Source organism: Lampetra fluviatilis, chromosome 42 (genome assembly GCF_964198595.1).
Source record: "Lampetra fluviatilis chromosome 42, kcLamFluv1.1, whole genome shotgun sequence".
Lineage (NCBI taxonomy): Eukaryota > Metazoa > Chordata > Hyperoartia > Petromyzontiformes > Petromyzontidae > Lampetra > Lampetra fluviatilis.
The window spans coordinates 536,543-560,252 of record NC_136316.1 but is presented as its reverse complement, the minus strand read 5'-3'; the positions used below and the strand labels follow the sequence as shown (position 1 = coordinate 560,252).

The 23,710-nt window shown below is 55.2% G+C and overlaps 1 protein-coding gene across 2 annotated transcripts in view; it reads left to right on the top strand.

Moving 5' to 3' along the window:
- CARMIL1 (capping protein regulator and myosin 1 linker 1) overlaps positions 1 to 23,710 on the top strand; it is a 52,803-nt gene that overhangs the window by 9,950 nt on the left and 19,143 nt on the right. For both annotated transcript variants that reach the window (XM_078875933.1, XM_078875932.1), the window contains exons 4-25: positions 206 to 265; positions 812 to 933; positions 1,932 to 2,029; positions 2,868 to 2,938; positions 3,487 to 3,560; positions 3,777 to 3,852; positions 4,083 to 4,171; positions 6,155 to 6,249; positions 8,282 to 8,368; positions 9,190 to 9,293; positions 9,828 to 9,905; positions 13,789 to 13,865; positions 14,790 to 14,894; positions 15,800 to 15,869; positions 16,701 to 16,712; positions 17,273 to 17,354; positions 18,694 to 18,793; positions 19,222 to 19,276; positions 20,311 to 20,483; positions 21,910 to 21,978; positions 22,871 to 22,964; positions 23,177 to 23,275. In XM_078875933.1, coding sequence (XP_078732059.1) covers positions 206 to 265; positions 812 to 933; positions 1,932 to 2,029; positions 2,868 to 2,938; positions 3,487 to 3,560; positions 3,777 to 3,852; positions 4,083 to 4,171; positions 6,155 to 6,249; positions 8,282 to 8,368; positions 9,190 to 9,293; positions 9,828 to 9,905; positions 13,789 to 13,865; positions 14,790 to 14,894; positions 15,800 to 15,869; positions 16,701 to 16,712; positions 17,273 to 17,354; positions 18,694 to 18,793; positions 19,222 to 19,276; positions 20,311 to 20,483; positions 21,910 to 21,978; positions 22,871 to 22,964; positions 23,177 to 23,275 — 1,890 coding nt within the window. The remainder of the gene's footprint in view (positions 1 to 205; positions 266 to 811; positions 934 to 1,931; positions 2,030 to 2,867; positions 2,939 to 3,486; positions 3,561 to 3,776; positions 3,853 to 4,082; positions 4,172 to 6,154; positions 6,250 to 8,281; positions 8,369 to 9,189; positions 9,294 to 9,827; positions 9,906 to 13,788; positions 13,866 to 14,789; positions 14,895 to 15,799; positions 15,870 to 16,700; positions 16,713 to 17,272; positions 17,355 to 18,693; positions 18,794 to 19,221; positions 19,277 to 20,310; positions 20,484 to 21,909; positions 21,979 to 22,870; positions 22,965 to 23,176; positions 23,276 to 23,710) is intronic.

Below are 23,710 nucleotides of genomic sequence, written 5' to 3'. Positions count from 1 at the left end.
ACTCGTAAATACACGTTATCAATGTGAGGGGGGAAAACCGGAGGACCTGGAGAAGAATCCACGCGACCACGAGGAGAGAGACACGCAAACTTCATATGCACAGCAGCAGGCGTCAGGGTCAGCGTCCGGGTCGAACCCACGACCTCCTGCTGCTGTATGCCAGGCGAATGCTGCGGTGTGTGCTGTCACTTTGTCTGGCGTCCAGGTGGAGACTTCTTTCCACTTCCTGGACATAGAATCGCTCACGAGTGTGAAGCCGTGCCAGGTGCGTGTCCGCGTGCCTCGAGTGAACACCGCACAGACACACCGAGCGACCCCCCCCCCCCCCCCCCCCCCGGCACGCGCACTGCACGTGCGGCGTCACGGCTCTCGGCGGAGAAAGATCTGTGAGCGACGCCTCACTCACACGTCCACTGTTGCAGCCACGGGTGCGTTCTGCATGGAGCGGCCGTGCGAGGCATCTATTTATTTACACGATTGACTGGGTGTGATATTCACTGTAGAAATGCAAACTGTATCGGTTATAGATTTATAATGTGTGCGCACGTGTCATTACGCATCTGCTACGTGTGTGTGTGTGCGTTTGCTACGTAAGAACGCTGCTGGTCCGTTATCGAATCGGTCTTTGTCCTGGAGGAAAAATGTCGCGAACAAAAATAATGTACAAAATACAAAAATTGCTTTACTCGTGAGAATCTATTCGGAGCAGGGTTAGCGGTCGGCAACCCTGCAATGTCCTGGAGTCGTGATGTGTGCACACGCTGATCACGTATGCCGGCGCGTTGACCGCGCTCGCCCCCCCCCCCCCCAGCTGCTGATCGACACGGATCGGCAGTCCTTCTCCTTCAAGCTGGCGTCGCAGGAGGAGACTGATCAAATCGTCGGCTACGTTGGCTGCTCCCTCAAGAAGCTCTTCCCCGGGGCGTCCCCCATGTGAGTCGCACGGCTGCGAGCGAGGGCGAGGGCGGGCGAGGGTGAGGGCTAGTGCGGGCGAGGGTGAGGGCGAGTGCGGGCGAGGGTGAGGGTGGGCGAGCAAGGGCGGGCGAGGGCGAGGGCGTACAGCGCCGGCGCGGTAACGAGGAATAGGAGGCGAGAGGTGCCGCCGGGGCGTACCCCGGCACGTGCCACCGCGTCCCCGTGCCGCCGGTTGTGTCCGAGCGCTTGTCGCGGTTCTGTCGTTGCGCCCTCTGCGGCCATGGCGACAGCTGGGTCCAGCTGTCGCCATTTCACTCCGGTTACTCACTCGCCGGCAGTCGGTCACCTCCCTGTCGCTTTCTATGACCGCCACCTCAGCGACTGTTCCCGTGAACGTCCCTCGTCGATTCCTCCTCCGCGGATGTGAAGACTCCGTCTGCCAGACACAGACTGTTTCGTCTCATCCACACTGTTCAACCACCACCATACTGCCAGTTACAACAACACACTCGCCCACTCACTCACCCGCTCGCTCACTCATCCAATCGCCCACTCACTCGCCCACTCACTCACCCACGCACCCCCTCACCGACTCACCCACTCAGTCATTCACCCATGTACTTGCTCGCTCACTCAACCATCACTCACTCACCGACCTACTGACTCGCTCACCCACCCAATTACTCACCCACTCACCACACTGCAGGTCACAACACTTCTCTTTCTGCTTCTTCCCTCGCACTGCTCCACTGCTGTATGTTTTTCACCGTCACGGCCGCAGCGTAATTGACAGACTTGTCGAGCCGCGGTCGCGGTGTTATTAGCGGTGTCTACTTTTACATTTGTAACCCACTTGAACGTCCCACCTGGAGCGTCGCCCGAGCTGGAATACCTGGTGTGTGTGCGCATCGTCTCCGCTCCGCGTCATCTCATCACTCCGCGTCGTTTCATCACTCCGCGTCGTATCATCACTCCGCGTCGTCGCGCTGATGTCTGTGAACCGGTCCCGAGTGCAGGAGGTTGATGCAGAGGGTGGTGGTGGAGCCGCAGGAGCGGCTGGCACGGCTGCAGGCCGTGTGGGAGAGCCACTTGCCCCCCGAGCCCGGCCCGTGCGGTGAGGAGCCACAGCGCGCACGCACACAGCGACAAACACAGGTCCCCCCCACGTAGCCTCACGCAGGCTGTCGAGGCGAGTGCTGTTAGCGAGTGCCTGTGAGGGTCGACACGGCGATTCTGTTAGAGGGTGGTTGTGGTTAGCACCGTGCATGTATCGGTCTCCATAGTGGTGATGTTTACACACCGCGCCAGGTGCTCATTTGAGGCTGTCGATCTAGGAGAGGCCCAGGACTGGTTCAGATAATCATCACTGGTGTTGACCGTGAGCGGGAATCGAAGCCGGACGCCGGGTTCACAGCACAAACGCGCTAACCACCCGATCGGTCTCTTGTGATGAGACACTGCATGTCGAAACTGGTGAAGCGTTTTTCTTGAACAACGCTGCGTGGCAGATGGGATGTGTCAGACGGGAAGGAGGCGAATTGTCTGCTTAGACGGATCGAATGCCTGCGTTGACGTTGTGGGGAGTGGTAGTGTAGCGGTTGGAGCGCTGCGTTACCAACCCGGCAACCCGAGTTCAGTTCCCTCTCTCACGGCCAACACCGGTGACAATTATCTGAACCGGTCCTGGACCTCCCCGAGGGAGGGACTCGGCCTGATATGAGTACCTGGTGCGATGTGGAAATCATCAGCACTGGGGAGACAAGGCCGGACGGCCACGGTGCTGGCTACTCACCCCTTTATGTGCCGGCCTTCACAGGTGCTCGCTGACAGCACTTGCCCTAAACTGTCTGTTAAGGCTACACGGGGGGGGGGGGATCTTTGTCTTTGTGACCTCCATGCCCGAACAATGCGTGCTCACCCTGCTCCCCGTGTCCGACCCCTCCCAACGACAGGCGGCTTCTCCCAGATGTACGCGTGTCTGTGCGACTACTACAACCTACCTTACCGCGAGGAGGTGCAGTGGGTACGTGGGGCCACACCTCCCACGATCACTCGCCTACGCACACCTCCTCACTCGCAGGCCCACACACTCCTCCTCACTCGCAGGCGCTCGCCAACGCACCCCTCCCATGATCGCGAATGCTGGAACCCGTGGCTCACTCAGTCCCACTCCGTTTGACCAACTAATTAGCACGTTCGAGACGAGTTAGACCCATTGTTTTGCCGGCTTCGTTACCTGCGAGTTACTCGGTGGGGATGACACGCACAGCAGCCATCATCATCGCCCCTGCTTTGGCTAACGCCCGCCTGAGATGAGACGTCAGGCACCCTGAATTGCCGAGGTGTGTTGTAAGCACATTCCGTGTAAATGCAAATAATAATATCATCATGATAATTATTATATTTTTTGCGCGATTCTCGTAGCGCACAGCTATCAGGGAAGGCAGAAGCACTGCAGTTTCACGATCAACTTATGAACAGACTTCTAGAACCTAACTCGTTCGTAAGTAGAGGAGTGCTTGTATTATAATTATTATATTATCTGCATTCTGTTCAACGTCTGCGTGGCAGGACGTGGACACCATCTACCTCTCCCAGGACACCCACGAGCTTAACCTGCAGGACTTCAGCCACCTGGACAATCGGTGAGCACCACGCGGCCACTGGCGGCACGGCCCGGCCACGGACGCCTCCACCGCAGAGGGGGGAGGAGGGAAGCGGCGTGTGGGCGTGCAAGGGACGCTTTGGGTTGACGGCGGCGCTTCTGCAGTCGCGTCAACCGTTGCGGCGCACCCACGCGTTCACTCGCGCGAGGTCTTCCTCTGTGGGCCTGTGACGCTCTGTTGCCGATCTATTTGCAGGGACTTGATACCGATCGTGGCTGTGCTGGAGTTTAACCAGTGGTTCACCAAACTATTGGCACAGGACCTGAAGTTGGTGAGCAGCACGCACTCGCTCGCCCCTCCCGGTCATGTTGAGCTGTACATTGGTGTTGCGTCACAGCGCTCCACGCGTCACTGGTTTAGTTGTTGACGCACCGCTCCACGCGTCGCTGGTTTAGTTGTTGACGCACCGCTCCACGCGTCACTGCTTTAGTTGTTGATGCACCGCTCCACGCGTTACTGGTTCACTTGTTGACGCACCGCTCCCTGCTATGCTTGTTCCAGGGCTCGGACGTGAGTGAGCAAGTCCTCCGGGCCGTTGCGCGCTCCACGCAACTCCAGGAACTTCTGTTGGAGAATGCCGGCCTCAAGACGTGAGACCCACCGGCCACGGACGCATCGTACATAGCCGACCGCTCACTTGCAACCGATGCGGCTGTTATTGCGGCCAAGCGATGAGCGCCAGCGTGTGGCCGTGCGCTGTCGCGCGCCACACGCTGGCGGCTCCGCTGAGATCCTAGGGTTTGTAACCAGGCAGCCGCCGGTCCTCAAACTGGCATCTGAAGTGTAAGTTCTCAGGCTTTGGTAAATAATTACCGGGTAACAAAAAATGAAATGCCGATGGGATGAATTGATGAAGTTTAAATTGAAAAATGTGAAAAATGAAATCTAAATAATGGTGCGATAAATATTTGGGATTTCACTTAATTTGGGCCAAATTCCGGCTTTGTGAGTAACAAAAAACGTGTTGTTGACGACTGTAACGCGTCGCACGGGAGCGCACACGCAGGGGAGTTACGCACGGTCACAACCACCGCTCGCAGCTCATCCGTGAGTCTCGTGGCCCCCCCCCCGCCCCCCCCCTCCCCTCCCCCCCCCTCCCCTCCCCTTTACCCACCCGCCCCCCCCCTTCCCCACGCCGTGCCATGACATTTCCGAACAGACTCGCCGTTTCACCGCACAATTGGGCCCCGGACACCAAGCAAACAAGGCGCTCAGTCGCGAGGCATTTTCCGGGTGAAGTTATTGCAAGAAATAAATAAATAATGCTTTTGCATTTTTCAAACAAGCAACGCTCTGTCCTGAAGTCAAATTCGATATTTCTCTCGGATCGGCAGCAACGGAGGCAGCGTTGCATAACGCGTCAATGTACGCCACGCATGTTTACACGCGTGTGACGTATGTCCACGTGTTTTTTTTTTACTCGTATATGTAAATGTGGCAGCAGCTCTTTCAAATCTCCATGACAACCGGTTACTATGGAAACGCCCATCCTGGTTCCCGGCTTGCTCCCAGTGGAGTTTTGCGCCGTGGACCCATTTAACCCCTTCCTGTGGAGGAGACATTTCCACAGAAGTGCTTCTGAGAACAAAACCTTTCATCTTGGCGCACGTGTCCCACACACTCTGTCCAGCTGTGACCGGGTTGCAGGGGCTGACTTGTACGCGAGGTCGTGGTGCCAGTTTAGTGTTTAGTAATGAGTAGACCCCCAGGCTGCTGGCTTGTGGGGTCTCGGTCCGGGTTTTCTGGTCTGCCTCGAGGTTGTGTCCGGCGCTCGCTTTCTGCGACGTTGGTTATGCAAATTGGCTTGTTTTTATCACGTGACAGTCAAACCAATTGTTACAATTCCCAGAGCTGGAAATTAGCCACAGATGACACGAACAACCAGTTTGCCTTGCAGTTGTATTAAAGTTTTGCTCGGTGGTGGCGAGAGACCACACACAGCCCGTGGACTGCACACAGCTGCTGCTGCTGCTGCCTCGGTCAATGAATTGCCGCTTGACCATTAGAACAGCGCCCCCGCCCCCCGCAGCAGCAAGCGCTGCCACTCCTCACAAGGACGGAGCTCTCCGCTTGTCCTCCTCGCTGTCGTGATAACCACCCTCCCAGTGTGTTTCTGACGACTATTTTATTTTCTCTCCCATTCGACGAGGCTTTGGCTTGCCCACACCGAGTCTGTGGTGTGCCCTGCATCCCCACCCTGTACACTTGTCCCCAAGTCGTACCTACAGCAACTCGCCTGCCACGTTCTCTTCAACAACCTCCAAGTTGCTTGACCCTATCCTCCCTAATCCTGCACACGGGTCACATCCAGTACAACCATTTTTTACCTCAACAATAATAATAATGTGCACTTATTAGGTGACTTTTGCAATGAACTCTGTGAACTTCTTTGACTCAGCCTCAGATGATTACCTGGCCAGGTGTGTAAACGTCAGCACTGCGGAGACAAAGGCGGCCAGGCACATGGTGCTGGTCTCTCTAACGCTGTTGGCCTTCGTAGGCGCTCGCCAACAGCACTTGCCCCCAGCAGCCTGCGGTTTTCCCCACTGGGGACCTTTGTCTTTGTGTGCCAGGGACTTTGCTCAGAAGCTGGGAGTGGCCCTGGCGCAGAATGGCGGCACGGCCCTGCACAGCATCAGCCTCGCGGGCAACGCGCTCGAGGACAGAGGTCACGACCCCGCACGCACCCTCACATCACCATCCGTGCGATGCTACTAAATCGTTTTCTTTACTCTTTTTATGAAATTGCTTCTTCAGCCATGTGACTTGCTTACTGGGGTTTTTGTTGTTGTTGTTGTTGACTACACACTGGCTGAGATGAGGCCCAAAACACCGATCGGCCAGCAACAAACAGCACTATCAAAGTCACTCGTGGTACGCGAGGACTCGCTTGGATTGAGCGAGATTGTTATTGTGAGAGATTGGAGAAGAGACGATGACGGTGACGACGAAGATGACGATGACAATGTTGGGAGGGGATTCCACAGTGGAGCATTTCGAGGGAAAGAAGCAGAGAGAGAAGTGAGGCGGTGACCTGCAGTGTGGTGGGTGTGAGCGGGAGCGAGCGAGTGGGTAAGAGGATGAGTGTGTGAGTGGGTGGGGAGCGCTAGTGCAGCAGTTAGCGCGCTGCGCTACGAAGCTGGCGACCCGGGTTCCTGCTCATGGCCAACACCAGTGACGATTATCTGAACCGGTCCTGGACCCCCCCCCCCTAGGTCCACTCAGCCTCAAATTAGTACCAGGTGCTGTGTGTAAAAATCGCCACTAGGGAGACAAAGGCGGTCGGGCGTGGAGTTGGCCACCCATCCCCTCGTGTGCCGTGCCGGCCTTCATAGGTGCTGCTCGCTGACAGCACTTGCCCCAACAGTCTGTGAAGGCTACACGGGGGATCTGTGTGAGTGTGGGTGAGTGTGGGTGAGTGTGGGTGAGTGTGGGTGAGTGTGGGTGAGTGTGGGTGAGTGTGGGTGAGTGTGGGTGAGTGCATTATTGTGACCTGTGGTGGATGAGAGAGTGTCAACCGAGTCCTCAACACGGGCGGAGGCATCATCGAGCGGTAACCAAGAACGACTAGTTGCGATAGAAGGGTGTGGTTGCTACGGCCATAGATTACCGGGAGACATTTCAATGTGAGAACAGTTCCTCAGCCCAGGGCTGCGTGTCCGAGCAGCGCGTGCAGCGCGTGCAGCGCGTGCAGCGCGTGCAGCGCGTGCAGCGCGTGCAGCGCGTGCAGCGCGTGCAGCGCGTGCAGCGCGAGCAGCGCGTGCAGCGCGTGCAGCGCGTGCAGCGCGAGCAGCGCGTGCAGCGCGTGCAGCGCGTGCAGCGCGTGCAGCGCGTGCAGCGCGTGCAGCGCGTGCAGCGCGTGCAGCGCGTGCAGCGCGTGCAGCGCGAGCAGCGCGAGCAGCGCGTGCAGCGCGTGCAGCGCGTGCAGCGCGTGCAGCGCGTGCAGCGCGTGCAGCGCGTGCAGCGCGTGCAGCGCGAGCAGCGCGTGCAGCGCGTGCAGCGCGTGCAGCGCGTGCAGCGCGTGCAGCGCGAGCAGCGCGTGCAGCGCGTGCAGCGCGTGCAGCGCGTGCAGCGCGAGCAGCGCGAGCAGCGCGAGCAGCGCGAGCAGCGCGCACCGTTCGCTTGCGCGCTGCTGCTGCTGCTGCTGCTGCTGCTGCACAGTCAGAAAAGGGGCCCCCCTGATGCAATCGGGGGGGGGGGGGCAGGTTGAGCACAATTAGTTGAAAAACATTTGGGTAAATCTACCCGCCGTTTAACTCGTCACGTCGCGAGTACATTTCTTATTTGCACCGTTCCTGTAGGGGGGCGGAGTTGCTGTATTTCACGGACACGGGGGGGCTGGGTTTGTTTGGCAGTCGGGTGCGACGGTTGACATTCATTTCCCAAGCGAGTGGTTGTGCGGTGTCATTTTCAATTTGGGCAAATTTGGACCGCGACCCGCCACCGCACGACGGCCCACGTGTGTTCAAACGACGTCACGGGATCCTTTGACATCCACCGTGAAGCAAGACGGCGTGCAGTACATTTCCGGTTTAATACCACTCGCAGTATTAACCAGGGCGGCCTGCCGGTTTTCGAACCACGAACCTCTGCGACAAGAGCGGCACCAAGTTGCCGCAGCTGCTCGCGGTGACTGCGTCGCCCGTGCCGATCGCCGTGAGCTGGAGGCGCTGCCGCTGCTGCTGCTGCTCGTGATGCAGGTGCCGCCTGCTTGAGTGGACCCCTGGGGAAGCTGGGAAAAGGACTCGCCCTGCTCAACCTCTCCCGCACCGCCCTCACCGCCAAGGGTAACGCAACCCCACATCACTCCCACAATCCTCCGCGTGTCGCCCACGCATCGCCCGTGCATCGCCCATGCAATACTCCACGCATCGCTCCCCGCTTCACTCCACAAATCAAGACTTGCATTGCTCCATAAATCGCTCCACACACACACACCACGTATCAAATGTATAATGACACGTGCCCACATATTCACTGTGTAAGTGTGCACAGTTCATACTTACAGTGAATGCCACGCCCGGCCAATCACATGAATGAATAAGAACATGTTTTCGTCCCACTGGGTCCATGCAGAACCTGTAGAGTTGCAGTAGCTGGTGGAGCGCGAGGGAGCTCTAACCGCGGATTTGGAGGCAGTGGATTACTCACAGTGATTCCTTGTTTGAGTGACTTCAGCCCATGATCTCCCTCCCTCCCTCCGCGGTTGATAAAATGAGAACCACTTCACGGGGAAGTCCGCAGTGGTTGTTGTATGGATCGTCTCACCCACCACACCATAGGAATGTGGAATTTCCACCACGAGCTCAGGGCTTTGAACAGGAGCCGCTGCGGTGCTCATTTGAGCAAATTAGGGACTCGTGTCTAACAGAGAGGGCCCTTGCCTAAACAATATCTGTAAGTTCACCAGCGTTTATTGAGGCAAGCCTGACTCTGCTGATGAGAAACTGAGTTTGTTTGCTCGCGTTGAACCCAATGCTGCTGAAAATGCTGTCCTCAAAAGAAGACCGTGGGACTGATGGGATGTGTAAGAGGGGGAAGGAGGCAAACGAGTCCGCTTGGTCGTCTGAGCGAGAATCCCCGGTGGCTGCTCCGCTCACTCCGGCAGGCGTCAACACCTTGGCCCAGGCGCTGTCCAGCGCACCGGTGACCGCCTCCACGCTGACCCACCTGGACCTGTCGGGGAACGCGCTGCGGGGAGACGACCTCACCGTACGTGCCGGCGCGTCGCGCTTCCACCGCAGAGACGCGCACACAGAGCACTCGCACTCGGGCCAACGCCGCCGCTCGAGCAGAAAACAGAACAACCCACCCCCCCCCCCCCCCCCCCCGGGGGACAGCCTTTACCGGGCTGTGGGGCCAGCGCCGTTAGCGAGCACCTCCTGAAGGCCGACTCCGCACACGAGGTGGTGGGGGGGGGGCGGTGTCCAGCACCACGCCTGGCCGCGTCTGTCTCCCCAGTGCTGATGTTTACGCTCCGTACCAAGTACTCCTTGAGTCGACCTCGGGACCAAACCCCGGACCGGTTCAGATGCTCGTCACCGGCATTGGGTCGCGAGCGGACATCGAACTCTGGTCGACGAGTTCGTCGCGCAGCGCGCTAACGATTGCGCCACCGCTCCCCACACACTCGTGCGCATCGACAGAAATACACACGTACGCACACACACACACGTTGATCGTACACGTGCACGCCCGCGTACGTGTGCGCTGATGCCGCTCCGGTGTTTTGCTTTGTGGCCGCAGCATCTGCACAGCTTCCTGGCGGTGCCCAACGCCCTCCAACACCTCGACCTGTCGGCGACCGACTGCGCCGTGGACTCGGTGAGTGATGTCCTCGCGGTGGTGACGACGACGACGACGACGATGTTTTATTTTCAGACGCACAGACCCCCCCCCCCCCTCACGGGGAAACCACGGCCAAAGCGGGGAAATCCACAACAAAACTGGCGCCGACAATTGTCTAAGCTCTGCGGTCCAATATTGGGATGTTCGGCCATCTCCATGGAACGAACGAGGGAGGGAGGAAAATCAGAATTCCCGAGGGGGAAATTCCACGTCTGCGAGGGAGTTGGCGCTCAAATCTCCCAGATGAGTAAATAGATGTAGCGGCCTCATTCGCCACGCAAGCTGCGTCTCTCACAAAACGCCACTTTTAAAATGAGATGGAAACCAACCCGCTCGCTCTCCTGCCAGTACCTGGCACGCCAGGAGATGGGCGATCTCACGGCACCCAGCGGGTAGGGGAGAAAGTTTCACGTGATCCACCAACCCTCGCCTCCCGGTGCTGACAGCACTGCCGCAGTGTTTGGAGGAGGCACGCTCGCTCCGCCGTGATCGGCGAGAGATGCGATTGGGTGACCGGTGATCCCCCCGGATCACAGCGAGCGCCCCGAGGACTCTGGGTGGAGGAGGATGGGGCGGGAGAGAAGCCTCGTGACACGCCAGCTCGCGCAAAGCGGAACACGTGAATCCGATGGTGATATCGATGACATTGATACAGATTTTAATGGCATTGGTTACATTAATAATCATATATTGATGATAATGTCAATGATTCATATTCTCAGGTTTTTTTTCGGTAAAGTCACGTAGGTAAAACATTAAAAGTAATGAAAGTAAAATAAAACAAAACAAAAATAAAAATAAAATTCACGACGTTTCGGAGGCAACACAAGTCTCCGTCATCAGGTGGGACCGTCACAGCCAGATTAGCTGCATCAAGTGAAGCAATGATTCAAGATGTAATCCCTTATAAGCAAGTTGAAGGGGGGGAGGAGAGGGGGGGGGGGGAGTTCATCAGAATGTGGTAGCCAATGAATGGAACGTATCGGGAGGGAGGGGGGTGGGAGGGAGCCAACAAAACATTTGGCGACGGCTTGGACGCGGCTGCTGCGCACGCCAACACAATGGGCAGAGAGGGGGGAGGGGAGGTCTGATACACATGATAGAACAAAGGAACGAAAATGCCCATGTTTATACCAATGCAGGCTGAAAAATGAAGAGAGTACTGTTAAAAATAACTGGGGATGTTAACACTCTGAAGTAAATTAAAATAGTGCCTGTCAGATAAGATGGTCCAAAAAGTGTAATTAAGTCTTTTTTGCGTGGTTAATAACATCTTTCCAGTGATTACTGAGTTTGTACCCATCATCACGGTTGAAATTATGTCTGTGTTTGTATATTTGTATGGCTTCGTGTACAAACCTTTGATGGTAGCCAGGAGGCTTGCAGAGAACCTTGGTCTCGGAAAAGACAATTTCATGAGAGCCCGCCGAGTTGTAGCAATGATCGGCAACGGCCGAAGAATCAGTTCTGCCGTGTTTCAGATCTGACTTGTGCTCGCGGACACGATCAGCAACATGACGTTTTGTTTCTCCAATGTAGCAATCACCACAAATGCAACTCAATTTGTAGACTCCAGGATACTGTAAGTCAGGAACGACATCCTTCACAGATGGAATCAGATCACGGATTTTATGCACTGTGCTGAATCGGACTTGGATCTTATGTTTGTTTAGAATTTTGGAGATCTTTTTGGTCACGCCTGCTATGTATGGTAACGTGATAGTTTTGGTCGGAGTTTCATGTGGTTGTTTCTGTGTGGTGGGAGAGACAGCTTGGCGGATAGTACGGTCAGAGTATCCGTTCATCCTGAGGGCCCGATGTACATGTCTTAATTCATCAGTCAGGTGGTGTTGGTCAGAAATGCCATGGGCTCTGTGGTATAGCGTTTTGATGAGAGAATTCTTTTGAGATGGGTGGTGGTGGGAATCCGGTTTCAGGTAGGAATCTGTGTGGGTGGCTTTCCTGTAGACAGAATGTCCCAAGGATCCGTCAAGCCTCCTCTTAAACAGAATATCCAAGAATGGTAGTTTACCGTCTTTCTCCACTTCCATGGTGAATCTGATAGATGGGTGTCTAGAATTGATGTGGTCCAAGAAGTGGTTCAATGCTGGGAGGCCATGTGGCCAGATGACGAAAGTGTCATCCACATATCTCTTCCACAGGGAAGGACGCAGGGTGGATGTCTGGATGGCGTCTGATTCAAACTTTTCCATGAAAATGTTGGCTATAACTGGTGACAAGGGGGAGCCCATAGGGGTACCCTTGTCACCAGTTATAGCCAACATTTTCATGGAAAAGTTTGAATCAGACGCCATCCAGACATCCACCCTGCGTCCTTCCCTGTGGAAGAGATATGTGGATGACACTTTCGTCATCTGGCCACATGGCCTCCCAGCATTGAACCACTTCTTGGACCACATCAATTCTAGACACCCATCTATCAGATTCACCATGGAAGTGGAGAAAGACGGTAAACTACCATTCTTGGATATTCTGTTTAAGAGGAGGCTTGACGGATCCTTGGGACATTCTGTCTACAGGAAAGCCACCCACACAGATTCCTACCTGAAACCGGATTCCCACCACCACCCATCTCAAAAGAATTCTCTCATCAAAACGCTATACCACAGAGTCCATGGCATTTCTGACCAACACCACCTGACTGATGAATTAAGACATGTACATCGGGCCCTCAGGATGAACGGATACTCTGACCGTACTATCCGCCAAGCTGTCTCTCCCACCACACAGAAACAACCACATGAAACTCCGACCAAAACTATCACGTTACCATACATAGCAGGCGTGACCAAAAAGATCTCCAAAAATTCTAAACAAACATAAGATCCAAGTCCGATTCAGCACAGTGCATAAAATCCGTGATCTGATTCCATCTGTGAAGGATGTCGTTCCTGACTTACAGTATCCTGGAGTCTACAAATTGAGTTGCATTTGTGGTGATTGCTACATTGGAGAAACAAAACGTCATGTTGCTGATCGTGTCCGCGAGCGCAAGTCAGATCTGAAACACGGCAGAACTGATTCTTCGGCCGTTGCCGATCATTGCTACAACTCGGCGGGCTCTCATGAAATTGTCTTTTCCGAGACCAAGGTTCTCTGCAAGCCTCCTGGCTACCATCAAAGGTTTGTACACGAAGCCATACAAATATACAAACACAGACATAATTTCAACCGTGATGATGGGTACAAACTCAGTAATCACTGGAAAGATGTTATTAACCACGCAAAAAAGACTTAATTACACTTTTTGGACCATCTTATCTGACAGGCACTATTTTAATTTACTTCACCGAGTGTTAACATCCCCAGTTATTTTTAACAGTACTCTCTTCATTTTTCAGCCTGCATTGGTATAAACATGGGCATTTTCGTTCCTTTGTTCTATCATGTGTATCAGATCTCCCCTCCCCCCTCTCTGCCCATTGTGTTGGCGTGCGCAGCAGCCGCGTCCAAGCCGTCGCCAAATGTTTTGTTGGCTCCCTCCCCCTCCCACCCCCCCTCCCTCCCGATACGTTCCATTCATTGGCTACCACATTCTGATGAACTCCCCCCCCCCTCTCCTCCCCCCCTTCAACTTGCTTATAAGGGATTACATCTTGAATCATTGCTTCACTTGATGCAGCTAATCTGGCTGTGACGGTCCCACCTGATGACGGAGACTTGTGTTGCCTCCGAAACGTCGTGAATTTTATTTTTGTTTTGTTTTATTTTACTTTCATTACTTTTAATGTTTTACCTACGTGACTTTACCGAAAAAACCTGAGAATATGAATCATTGCAGTCACGAAAGCTTCAAATCTAGAATTAATGTCAATGATGTTGATGACGATGTTTTCAGCTGTTCGGTCCCTTCCTGCGTGGCTGCTGCCATCACCTGGCGCACATCAACCTCTCTAGGAACGTGTTTTCTCAGAGGTGAGTGTTTATCATCATCACTCTTTGTTGACCCAGACAAAAAAACCTCGCTGAGTCTCAAGACTTTTTGGGACTTCTCAGGAGGGTCGAGCGACGATTGCGACGCGCTGCCCAATGAAGTCACTGGCGTTGTCATTTATTTTTATTTGCCAAATTTTGACCGTGACGTCGGCACGCGAATGGCTCGCCCGTTCGCCGTGCGTGTGTCGGATTGACAAGCCGAGGGCTTTGCGAGCGGCATGCGTTCATCTCGAGCGGCATGCGTTCATCTCGAGCGAGCGTTTTTACCTTCCCCCCCCCCCACCGGGCGAAACGTGTCGAGTAAAATACAAATGCTCTTTATCAAACGACGTCACAGGATCATCGGCGTCCGTTGCGAGTGAGGCAGAGGGCCGCGTGGTGCCGTTATGGTGATTACCGCAGCACAGTAGACTCCATTATCCGCGTGCAGTTCATCTGATTTACGGATTTGCACCTGAGATTTTGACATAAATTTACAACTCGTGGATTTTCCCTTAAGCCCAAATTAAACATCTTAAAACAGTTCAACATTGATATTCTTGGAAATGTTTATTCCAAGTTACATGCTTATACTGAAGAAATACATTGCTCCAGTTAATTGGAAAGCCACGTGATCGCCTCTACAGTACAGTAGTTGCATATCTTGGCAACAGTGGGCGGAGTTTGAAAGATGTTGATTGGCGTGGCTCTGCTGCTGTCCGTTTAGTGGGCCAAATAATCTGCGCGGGAGCAGGAAAGTGTCATCACTGAGCACTGCATCGATCGGTCGATCGTGAGTACGTGGCGAATGAAGTGTTGGGTACACGGACGTGGTGACGGGCGAGAGGAGCCAGATGCTTGTATTTCACTGCGATGAGGGTTTGGTTGTGGTTGCCACCGTTGACCGTTCCCATTCTCCGGCAGACGAACGAGAGACATCGCCCCGTCGTGCAAGCAGTTCTTCTGCAGCTCCCTTGCGCTGCGCCACCTGAGCCTCTCTGGCACCAAGCTGCCAGCCGAGGCTGTCAAGTGAGGATTCGCGTGCACGGCTCAGACTCACGCCCGTGGGAATAATGATACTGAATTTACCTCTTGCCCAGCAGGGCCCGGCTACATTGGGATGTTTGACCAATTCCAATTATGAGAGGAGGGTTCTTGTGGAAAGAAACCCGGGAGCCCAGAGAAAACCCACCACAATAAAGGAGGGGGGTGACATTGAAAAATCCGCAAAGATGGATTCAAGAATCTGTCATTGTGCTGCCCTCTGCTGGTCACCTGGTGGCCAGTCCCAGCCCCCACAGCGCCTGCTGCTCACGAACAGTCTCCCACCCAAATACGAATCAGGCTCAGCCCAGCTGGCATTGTCCGATCAACGCCTTTCATCCAGGGGGATGAATGTATTTCTATCCCCAGAGTGCGGTGCCGGGCATAACATTTCCCAGCGGAGGCAGGGAAATTTCACCCCCCCCCCCTCCCCCACATCGTCACACCCTGAGCACCTGGCCATGGCCACGCGGCACAAGCGTGCTGCCGGTGCCAGTAGCGTGCTGCCGGTGCCAGTAGCGTGCTGCCGGTGCCAGTAGCGTGCTGCCGGTGCCAGTAGCGTGCTGCCGGTGCCAGTAGCGTGCTGCCGGTGCCAGTAGCGTGCTGCCGGTGCCAGTAGCGTGCTGCCGGTGCCAGTATCGTGCTGCCGGTGCCAGTAGCGTGCTGCCGGTGCCAGTAGCGTGCTGCCGGTGCCAGTAGCGTGCTGCCGGTGCCAGTAGCGTGCTGCCGGTGCCAGTAGCGTGCGCACGAGCGGACACGGCGCGGGAGCGCGACCTGTCCGCTCGTGGCTCTCGCCGTCTCCCATTACCACGGCCGGTCCCAGTCGCCGCCGCCGCCGCTCCCGCCGTGCGCGACCGCCGCCGAGCCGTGCTGTGCCGTGTGGTGCGCAGGGCGCTGCTGCTGGGCCTCACCTGCAACCAGCACGCGCGCGACGTCTCGCTCGACATCAGCAGCACCGAGGTGCGGTGGCTGCGGCTGCTTCCCAAGGCGTCCCCCCCCCCCCCTGCCCCGTTAATTCGGAGCTGCTGCTCCTCCTGTCGTATGGCGTTTGAAAAAAGCATCAGGGCGAGCGACGTCCGTGTTTACCGTTGAGAGCCATTCCCCCGCAGCGTCCGGGTAGTTGTTCCACCAGAGTCTGCGTGTTGTCAACTAAAACTAAACTAAACCATTTTTTTCCTGCTAAACTACAATTTTTTTATTTTACCAGGTCAGGCCCCACTGAGCTATAAACTCTTTTTCAGAAGCGGCCTGGCCACAAATTACATCTCAATTAAGTGGCCTATCATGTGGAAATTTATAGCAGCTATAAATACTTTAAGCGCATGTTTCTAAGTGTGGAGGGAGAAACCGGATGACCCGGAGAAAAATCTACACAACCACGCGGAGAGAAACATGCAAACTCCAAAAATGTAGGTGTCAGGGGTCGGGATCGAGCCCATGACCTCTTGCATACAAGGCGAGGTAGTGAACATCTCCTAGCCACCATCACGCCTTTTGGTATTGGGGTAGCTGAGTGAAGTCGTCTGCGGGAATGCGCCTGCTGTATTGGGCACCCATCGGTGTTGTGCGGCTGATGTTATTGCAGTTTGGTGGAGTCCCTGATCGTTCCAATCATGGAGAAAATGCCCCTCCTCACCTTCTTCCTCTCTGTGCGGTGCCTGCTACTTGGTACTCTGATAACCGCCTCTCTGTGCGGTGCCTGCTACTTGACACTCTGATAACCGCCGCTGGGTGTGTGCGCATGTGCCTCCTACTTTGCCTGCCTGCCGCCTGCCTCTCCCCACTGCTCAGCTGGGTCACTGTGTGAGTATCCCGACATCGTCGTTTGCGTTTTGTGGATTCGGAGACCCCCCCCCCCCCCGCTGCTTGTATGTCTGAAACGGCCTGGGGACGATCCGCCGCTTAAGCGGCGCGCAAGTGTGCCGAGTCGGGGCTGGCGCCCACTCCGCCCACAGGGGGCAAGCTCTCTGGAGCTCCTCGCTGCAGCACCGTGGGAGACGGTGCTGCCCCGAGGAGGCCTTCACCCGGCAGTGGTTTGGCAGGGAGGCTGTGAATTATTTTGCGTCTTCCTTTCCCGTGACTAAATGAATAACAAAACATGTATTTGGTGATGCTGCTCCCTCGGCAGTGGTGCACAATCAAGTACAACACAAACAGCTCGACGCATTCATCAGTAACGGTGTGACCCTGAAAGTTTAAATATATAATCGGGGATATTTTGGCCGGTGATCCTTCCTCCTAGCACGTGAGAGCAGTAGAGTAGCCGCAATGATCGCTCCGTCATGCTGCCGGTTTTAATGTAACGCTGTGTTTTTATTCGCGTGATGTTTCGTTCATTAAACTAGCTACTTTTTTTTTTAAAGTTGAGGTCAGCGGGTGCACAAGTTTTGGAAGGGTGCATCGCCGATGTCCACAACATCAGCAGCCTGGACGTGTCCGACAATGGTGAGGAGCCGTGTGCACAGCCCCCGTCGTGCCGGGGGGAGTCAGAGCCCCATTCACGGTGGTAAAACAACAATGTCGCTTTTATCGCTGTGTGTCTCTGCGTGTCTCTGTGTGTCTCTGTGTGTTTCTGTGTGTTGAGTATCGCTGTGTGTCGCTGTGTGTCGCTGTGTGTCTCTGTGTGTTGAGTATCTCTGTGTGTCGCTGTGTGTCTCTGTGTGTCTCTGTGTATCTCTGTGTGTCTCTGTGTGTCGCTGTGTGTCGCTGTGTGTCTCTGTGTGTTGAGTATCTCTGTGTGTCGCTGTGTGTCTCTGTGTGTCTCTGTGTGTTGAGTATCTCTGTGTGTCGCTGTGTGTCTTTGTGTGTTGAGTATCTCTGTGTGTCTCTGTGTGTCGCTATGTGTCTCTGTGTGTTGAGTATCTCTGTGTGTCGCTGTGTGTCTCTGTGTGTCTCTGTGTATCTCTGTGTGTCGCTGTGTGTCTCTGTGTGTCTCTGTGTATCTCTGTGTATCTCTGTGTGTCGCTGTGTGTCTCTGTGTGTCGCTGTGTATCTCTGTGTATCTCTGTGTGTCGCTGTGTGTCTCTGTGTGTCTCTGTGTATCTCTGTGTATCTCTGTGTATCTCTGTGTGTCGCTGTGTGTCTCTGTGTGTCTCTGTGTATCTCTGTGTATCTCTGTGTGTCGCTGTGTGTCTCTGTGTGTCGCTGTGTATCTCTGTGTATCTCTGTGTGTCGCTGTGTGTCTCTGTGTGTCTCTGTGTATCTCTGTGTATCTCTGTGTGTCGCTGTGTGTCTCTGTGTGTCTCTGTGTATCTCTGTGTGTCGCTGTGTGTCTCTGTGTGTCGCTGTGTATCTCTGTGTGTCGCTGTGTGTCTCTGTGTGTCTCTGTGTATCTCTGTGTATCTCTGTGTGTCGCTGTGTGTCTCTGTGTGTCGCTGTGTATCTCTGAGTATCTCTGTGTGTCGCTGTGTGTCTCTGTGTGTCTCTGTGTGTCGCTGTGTGTCTCTGTGTGTCGCTGTGTATCTCTGTGTATCTCTGTGTGTCGCTGTGTGTCTCTGTGTGTCGCTGTGTATCTCTGTGTCTCTGTGTGTCTCTGTGTGTCGCTGTGTGTCTGTGTGTCTCTGTGTGTCTCTGTGTGTCGCTGTGTGTCGCTGTGTGTCTCTGTGTGTCGCTGTGTATCTCTGTGTGTCTCTGTGTGTCGCTGTGTGTCTGTGTATCTCTGTGTGTCGCTGTGTGTCTCTGTGTGTCGCTGTGTGTCTCTGTGTGTCGCTGTGTGTCTGTGTATCTCTGTGTGTCTCTGTGTGTCGCTGCGTGTCGCTGCGTGTCGCTGCGTGTTGCTATGCAGGCCTGGAGTCCGACCTGGCCACGCTAACCGTTTGGCTGTGCAAGAACCGCTCCATCAAGCATTTGGCGCTGGGCAGGAATTTCAGCAACATGAAGCCCAAGTGAGTTACTCCCCATTTGTCGTCTCAGCCCGGGGCGGCGCGCGTCTTGACAGGACGGGACAGTTTCCACATCTCTCTCTCGTGCTTCTGTTCATGATGAGACACTCGGCGTAGGACAGGGGCGAATTGCGCGCTTGCGCGGAGGTACACGAAACCCAACCCCCGCGCACTCTGAGACCCTAATACATAATACATGATAATACACAATAATACAAAATAATACATACTCATACATAATACTACGTAAGAATACACACTAATACATAATAATACATAATTATACGTAATAATACATACTAATACATAGTAATACATAATAATACATAATACACGTTGACTGTAATACGTAAGCTGAGCAGGCAGATGGGCCTCCTGCCCACGTCTGCTCCTCCTCCGCATCAAACGTACAACGTGTTTGTCTCTTGCAGGAACGTGGGACCAGTTCTGGATAACATTGTGCAGATGATCCAGGACGAAGACTCGGTACGTGTGAACTTTGACCCAACCCCCTCACACCCGTGTGTGTGTATGTATGGGTGGCGGTGCGCATGTGTGTGTGGCGTGTGTGTGTGTGCACGCGTGGTGTGTCGTGTGCACGGGTGGTGTGTGTGCGTGCATGTGTGGTGTTTGTGTGCGTGCGTGGTGTGTGTGCGTAGTGTGTGTGTGTGGTGTGTGTGTGCGTGCGTGCGTGCATGTGTGGTGTGTGTGTGTGCGCGGTGTGCGTGGTGTTTGTGTGTGTGTGTGCGTGTGTGTGTGCATGTGTGGTGTGTGTGCACGCACAACACACGTGTTGCCTGGTGTGTGTGTGTGTACGTGTGGTGTGTGTGTGTGTACCCGTGGTGTGTGCGTGTGTGTGTATGCGTGGTGTTGTGGTAGCTTGGGTGGGGAACCATGAAAGTCGTGATTGGTGCACTGCACGATGAAGCTAACGAGCCTCTTTCGATTTTTTATCCTCACTCCTGGATATCAGTGATGGATGTCTGAACCAGTTTTGGTCCTCCTCTATGTCTACTCAGCCTTACACGAGTACCCGGTGCACTGCGTAAACATCGGTAATGATGAGACAAAAGGTGGCCGGGGTGTGGCGCTGGCCACACCACCCGCTCGTGCGCCGTGCCGGCCCTTCAAAGGTGCTTGCTAGCAGCACCTGCCTCGGCCGCCTGTTGAGGCGACACGGGCGATCGCTGCCTTTGTCCGCTGCTACTGCTGCTGCTGCTGCTGCTACTGCTGCTGCTGCTACTACTACTGCTACTGCTGCTACTGCTGCTACTACTGCTACTGCTGCTACTGCTGCTGCTACTGCTACTGCTGGTGCTGCTACTACTACTACTACTGCTGCTACTGCTGCTGCTACTGCTACTGCTGGTGCTGCTACTACTACTACTGCTGCTGCTGCTACTGCTACTACTACTGCTGCTGCTGCTACTACTACTACTGCTGCTACTACTACTACTGCTGCTACTGCTGCTGCTACTACTACTGCTGCTGCTGCTGCTGCGGCTCGGTGCCGTCCGCAGCCTCTGCAGTCGTTGTCCTTGGCGGATTCGAAGCTCAAGGCGGACCTCACCATCGTGATCAACGCCCTGGGAAGTAACACGTCGCTGACGCGCGTCGACCTCAGCGGGAACAGCATGGGCGACATCGGGGCCAAGATGCTGGCCAAGGCCCTGCAGATCAACACCAAGCTGAGGCCCGTTCTCTCGCGCGCTTGCCGGCGCGTCCCCCTTCTCCCCTTGCGTCCGTCCGCTCTTCCTACGGCCAGTGGCGGGAATGTGCCGCGATGCGACGGTGCCCCGGAGGAACCCCCCACCACGCATGGCAGGGGGCGGGGGCGGGGGGCGACACTCACAAGCGGGCGTGGCGCCGAGATGTTTGCTACCTCGCCTGGTATACAGGAAGTCGTGGGTTCGATCCTGACCCTGACGTCTGTATGTTTGGAGTTTACACATTCGCCCCGTGGTCATGTGGGTTCTTCCCTTCACATTTAGAATCAACATCATGCGTTTCGAGTATTTGGCTGCTATAAATATCCACACGATGATAAGCCACTTCGTTGAGCTATCGTTTGTGGCCTGGTCGCTTCTGAAAAAGAGCCACGTAGCTCAGTGGGCCTTACCTGGTCAAATAAAAATGGTTTAGTTTGATTTTTTTTAGTAAAGCTCCACACAGATTCAAGAATCCGCTGCTTTGCTGCCCCCTCTTCTGGCCATCTCGCGGCCTGCGCCAAACCGACATTGCCTGCTACTCGCAAAACAGTCTCCCGCTCTAGTGCCAAACAGACTCAATCCTGGCGGCATTGGCAACGGACATCTTTGATCGGCTGGTTCGCCGTGCCGGCGTTTCCAAAACACCACGGGTGCGTACCGGCACACTTTTCTGGGTGGTTCCGATCCCTGCACCGAGATGTTTTTTCTGCAGATGGGGAAAAAATGGCAGCAAGCGCGAGCCGCTGGAACAATCGTTTCACTCACTTCGTTTATTGAGATTCGGTCAAACTTAATGACGCCGTCCTACAGACCAGTAACACCGACGAGTCCTAATCAGTATCGTTGGGTGTTTATTAATTAGAATGGATTATTGTCCCGTTTAAATGTGATTGGTTGTTCATGTGAGCTCGTGATTCCTGCTGTGAAAAAGCCGGGTTAGGTGACACGGTTATTCTGACTTCCTGGATATTTCCCTGAGCATGTTTGATTCGGGTTCAAGCAAAACGTCACGAATCTAATCCGCTGCTAAATTTATTTGTGAAGATTGTTCTCCAACTCTCCCACAGTGAGTGAGTGAATGACTTTAGTCAGTAGGCAAGTGACTAAGTGAGTGACTGAGCTGGAAAAATAATAATCGGCGAATTGTCAAACGCTTGTTCACTGCCTGCCCATTTAATTTGTTTGACCATGTCGGGTGGTGGAGGGTATTAACGACACAAATTTGGTCGGATCATTTACGTGGCCTAACCCAAAACTCGATGCCGAATTCATACCGGAACTTCTCCGTTGACATTTTCCACCGATGGATAGAACCCACGGAGAGTGACTCGGGCCCTGCCACTCTGCCACCGAGTGTGCCGCTGCTGTTGAGGTGCGCTCACCCTCGCTCCGCTGTCGCCCTGTGCGCAGGACTGTGATCTGGGATAAAAACAACACGACCGCACAAGGCTTCCAGGATGTGGCGGGAGCCCTGGAGAAGTACGTCTCCTCTGTCCGTACCACATCCGTGTCCTGTGCCCTCTCTGTGCGTGTCACATCCGTGTCCTGTCTCCTCTGTGCGTGTCACATCCGTGTCCTGTCTCCTCTGTGTGTGTCACATCCGTGTCCTGTCTCCTCTGTGCGTGTCACATCCGTGTCCTGTCTTCTCTGTGCGTGTCACATCCGTGTCCTGTCCCCCCCTGCCCGTGTCACATCCGTGTCCTGACCCCCCCTGCCCGTGTCACATCCGGCCCCCTCCTGCACAAGCCCCACTCTGCCGCCACTCTCGCGATGTCCGTGCACCGTGCGTCGCCAACACGAGATCCTGCCGCTGCCATTTGAGCAATGAGGCATCGGTGCTCACACTTCCCAGTGGGGGGAAGTCCACGTTCGTAGCTGCTGCTCGCAAACAGTCTTGGTAGGGTCATAAGGGGGGATCTCTCTTTGCGTGCATGCGTCTGTGCATGCGTGTGTGCATGCGTGTGTGCATGCGTGTGTGCATGCGTGTGTGCATGCGTGTGTGCATGCGTGTGTGCATGCGTGTGTGCATGCGTGTGCGTACGTACGTGCGCACTTGTGTGCCCATGCGCGCGCGTGTGTGTGATGAGCGGTAGCCAACACCAGTGACGATTATCTGAACCGGTTCTGGGCCTCCCCTCGGTTGACTCAGCTTCAAATGAGTACCTGGTGCGATGCATAAAGCTACTAGAGGGAGACAAAGGCGGCCGGGCGTGGTACTGGTCACCCACACCCTCGTGTGCCGTGCCGGCCTTCATAGGTGCTCGCAAACCACACTTGCCCGAACAGGCTGTTCATGCTATATGGCGGATCTTTGTCTTTGTTGTGCGCGTGTCCACGTGTGTGTGCGTACACGCGTCATGCATGTGAGCAGGAACTACACGCTGCGGTACATGCCGACCCCGGTGAATGACGCCTCCGTGGCCCTGAAAGCGAATCCCGAGAAAACGGAAGAGGCCCTCCAGAAGGTGGGTTAGCGGTGGCGCTACCTGGCGCTACCTGGCGCTACCTGGCGCTACCTAGCGCCAGGTAGCGCTACCTGGCGCTACCTCGCGCTACCTAGCGCTACCTAGCGCTACGAACCCGGCGGCGACCCGAGTTCGTGTGTGTATGTACTTGTGCGTGTGTGTGCGTGTGTGTGTATGTACTTGCGTGTGTGTGTGCGCTTGCGTCTGTGCAGATCGAGAACGTGTTGCTGCGGAACCACGAGAGTCGGCGCTTCTCCCCCGAGCAAGCGTACCGGCTGCAGCAGGGCATCGTGACGAGCACGTCGCAGCAGGTCGCCCCCCCCCGCCCCCCTTCCTCGCCATCGTCACCCTCCTCTCCTCCGGCTTCACCGTCACCGGCGGCAGCGGCGGCGGCGTTCGACCGCAACCCGCAACCTGGGAAATCGGTTACCGGTTCCCAAGGCCAGGAAGCGGTAACCGATTCCAGTGCGGTGTCGCAGCGAATGCACGCAACCGACTGGCTCGCGCGAACGTGCCAAGCCGCACGGTGACCGCGTCGTGGTGCGTTTGGCCCTCGTGTCTCGGCTGAGAGGTTAAAGGCGCGCGGGCCCCTGCAATGTCTCGCTCACACCGCCGCCGGGGAGAGCGGCCGCCACCTGGGGGGTGATTGCTCTCCACGTGATGCGGCTTGGGAGGGGGGTGGCCGTCGCCACAATTTGCCCCACAACTCGCGACCTGCCAATCGGCTCAACTGTGGTTGTTGACCG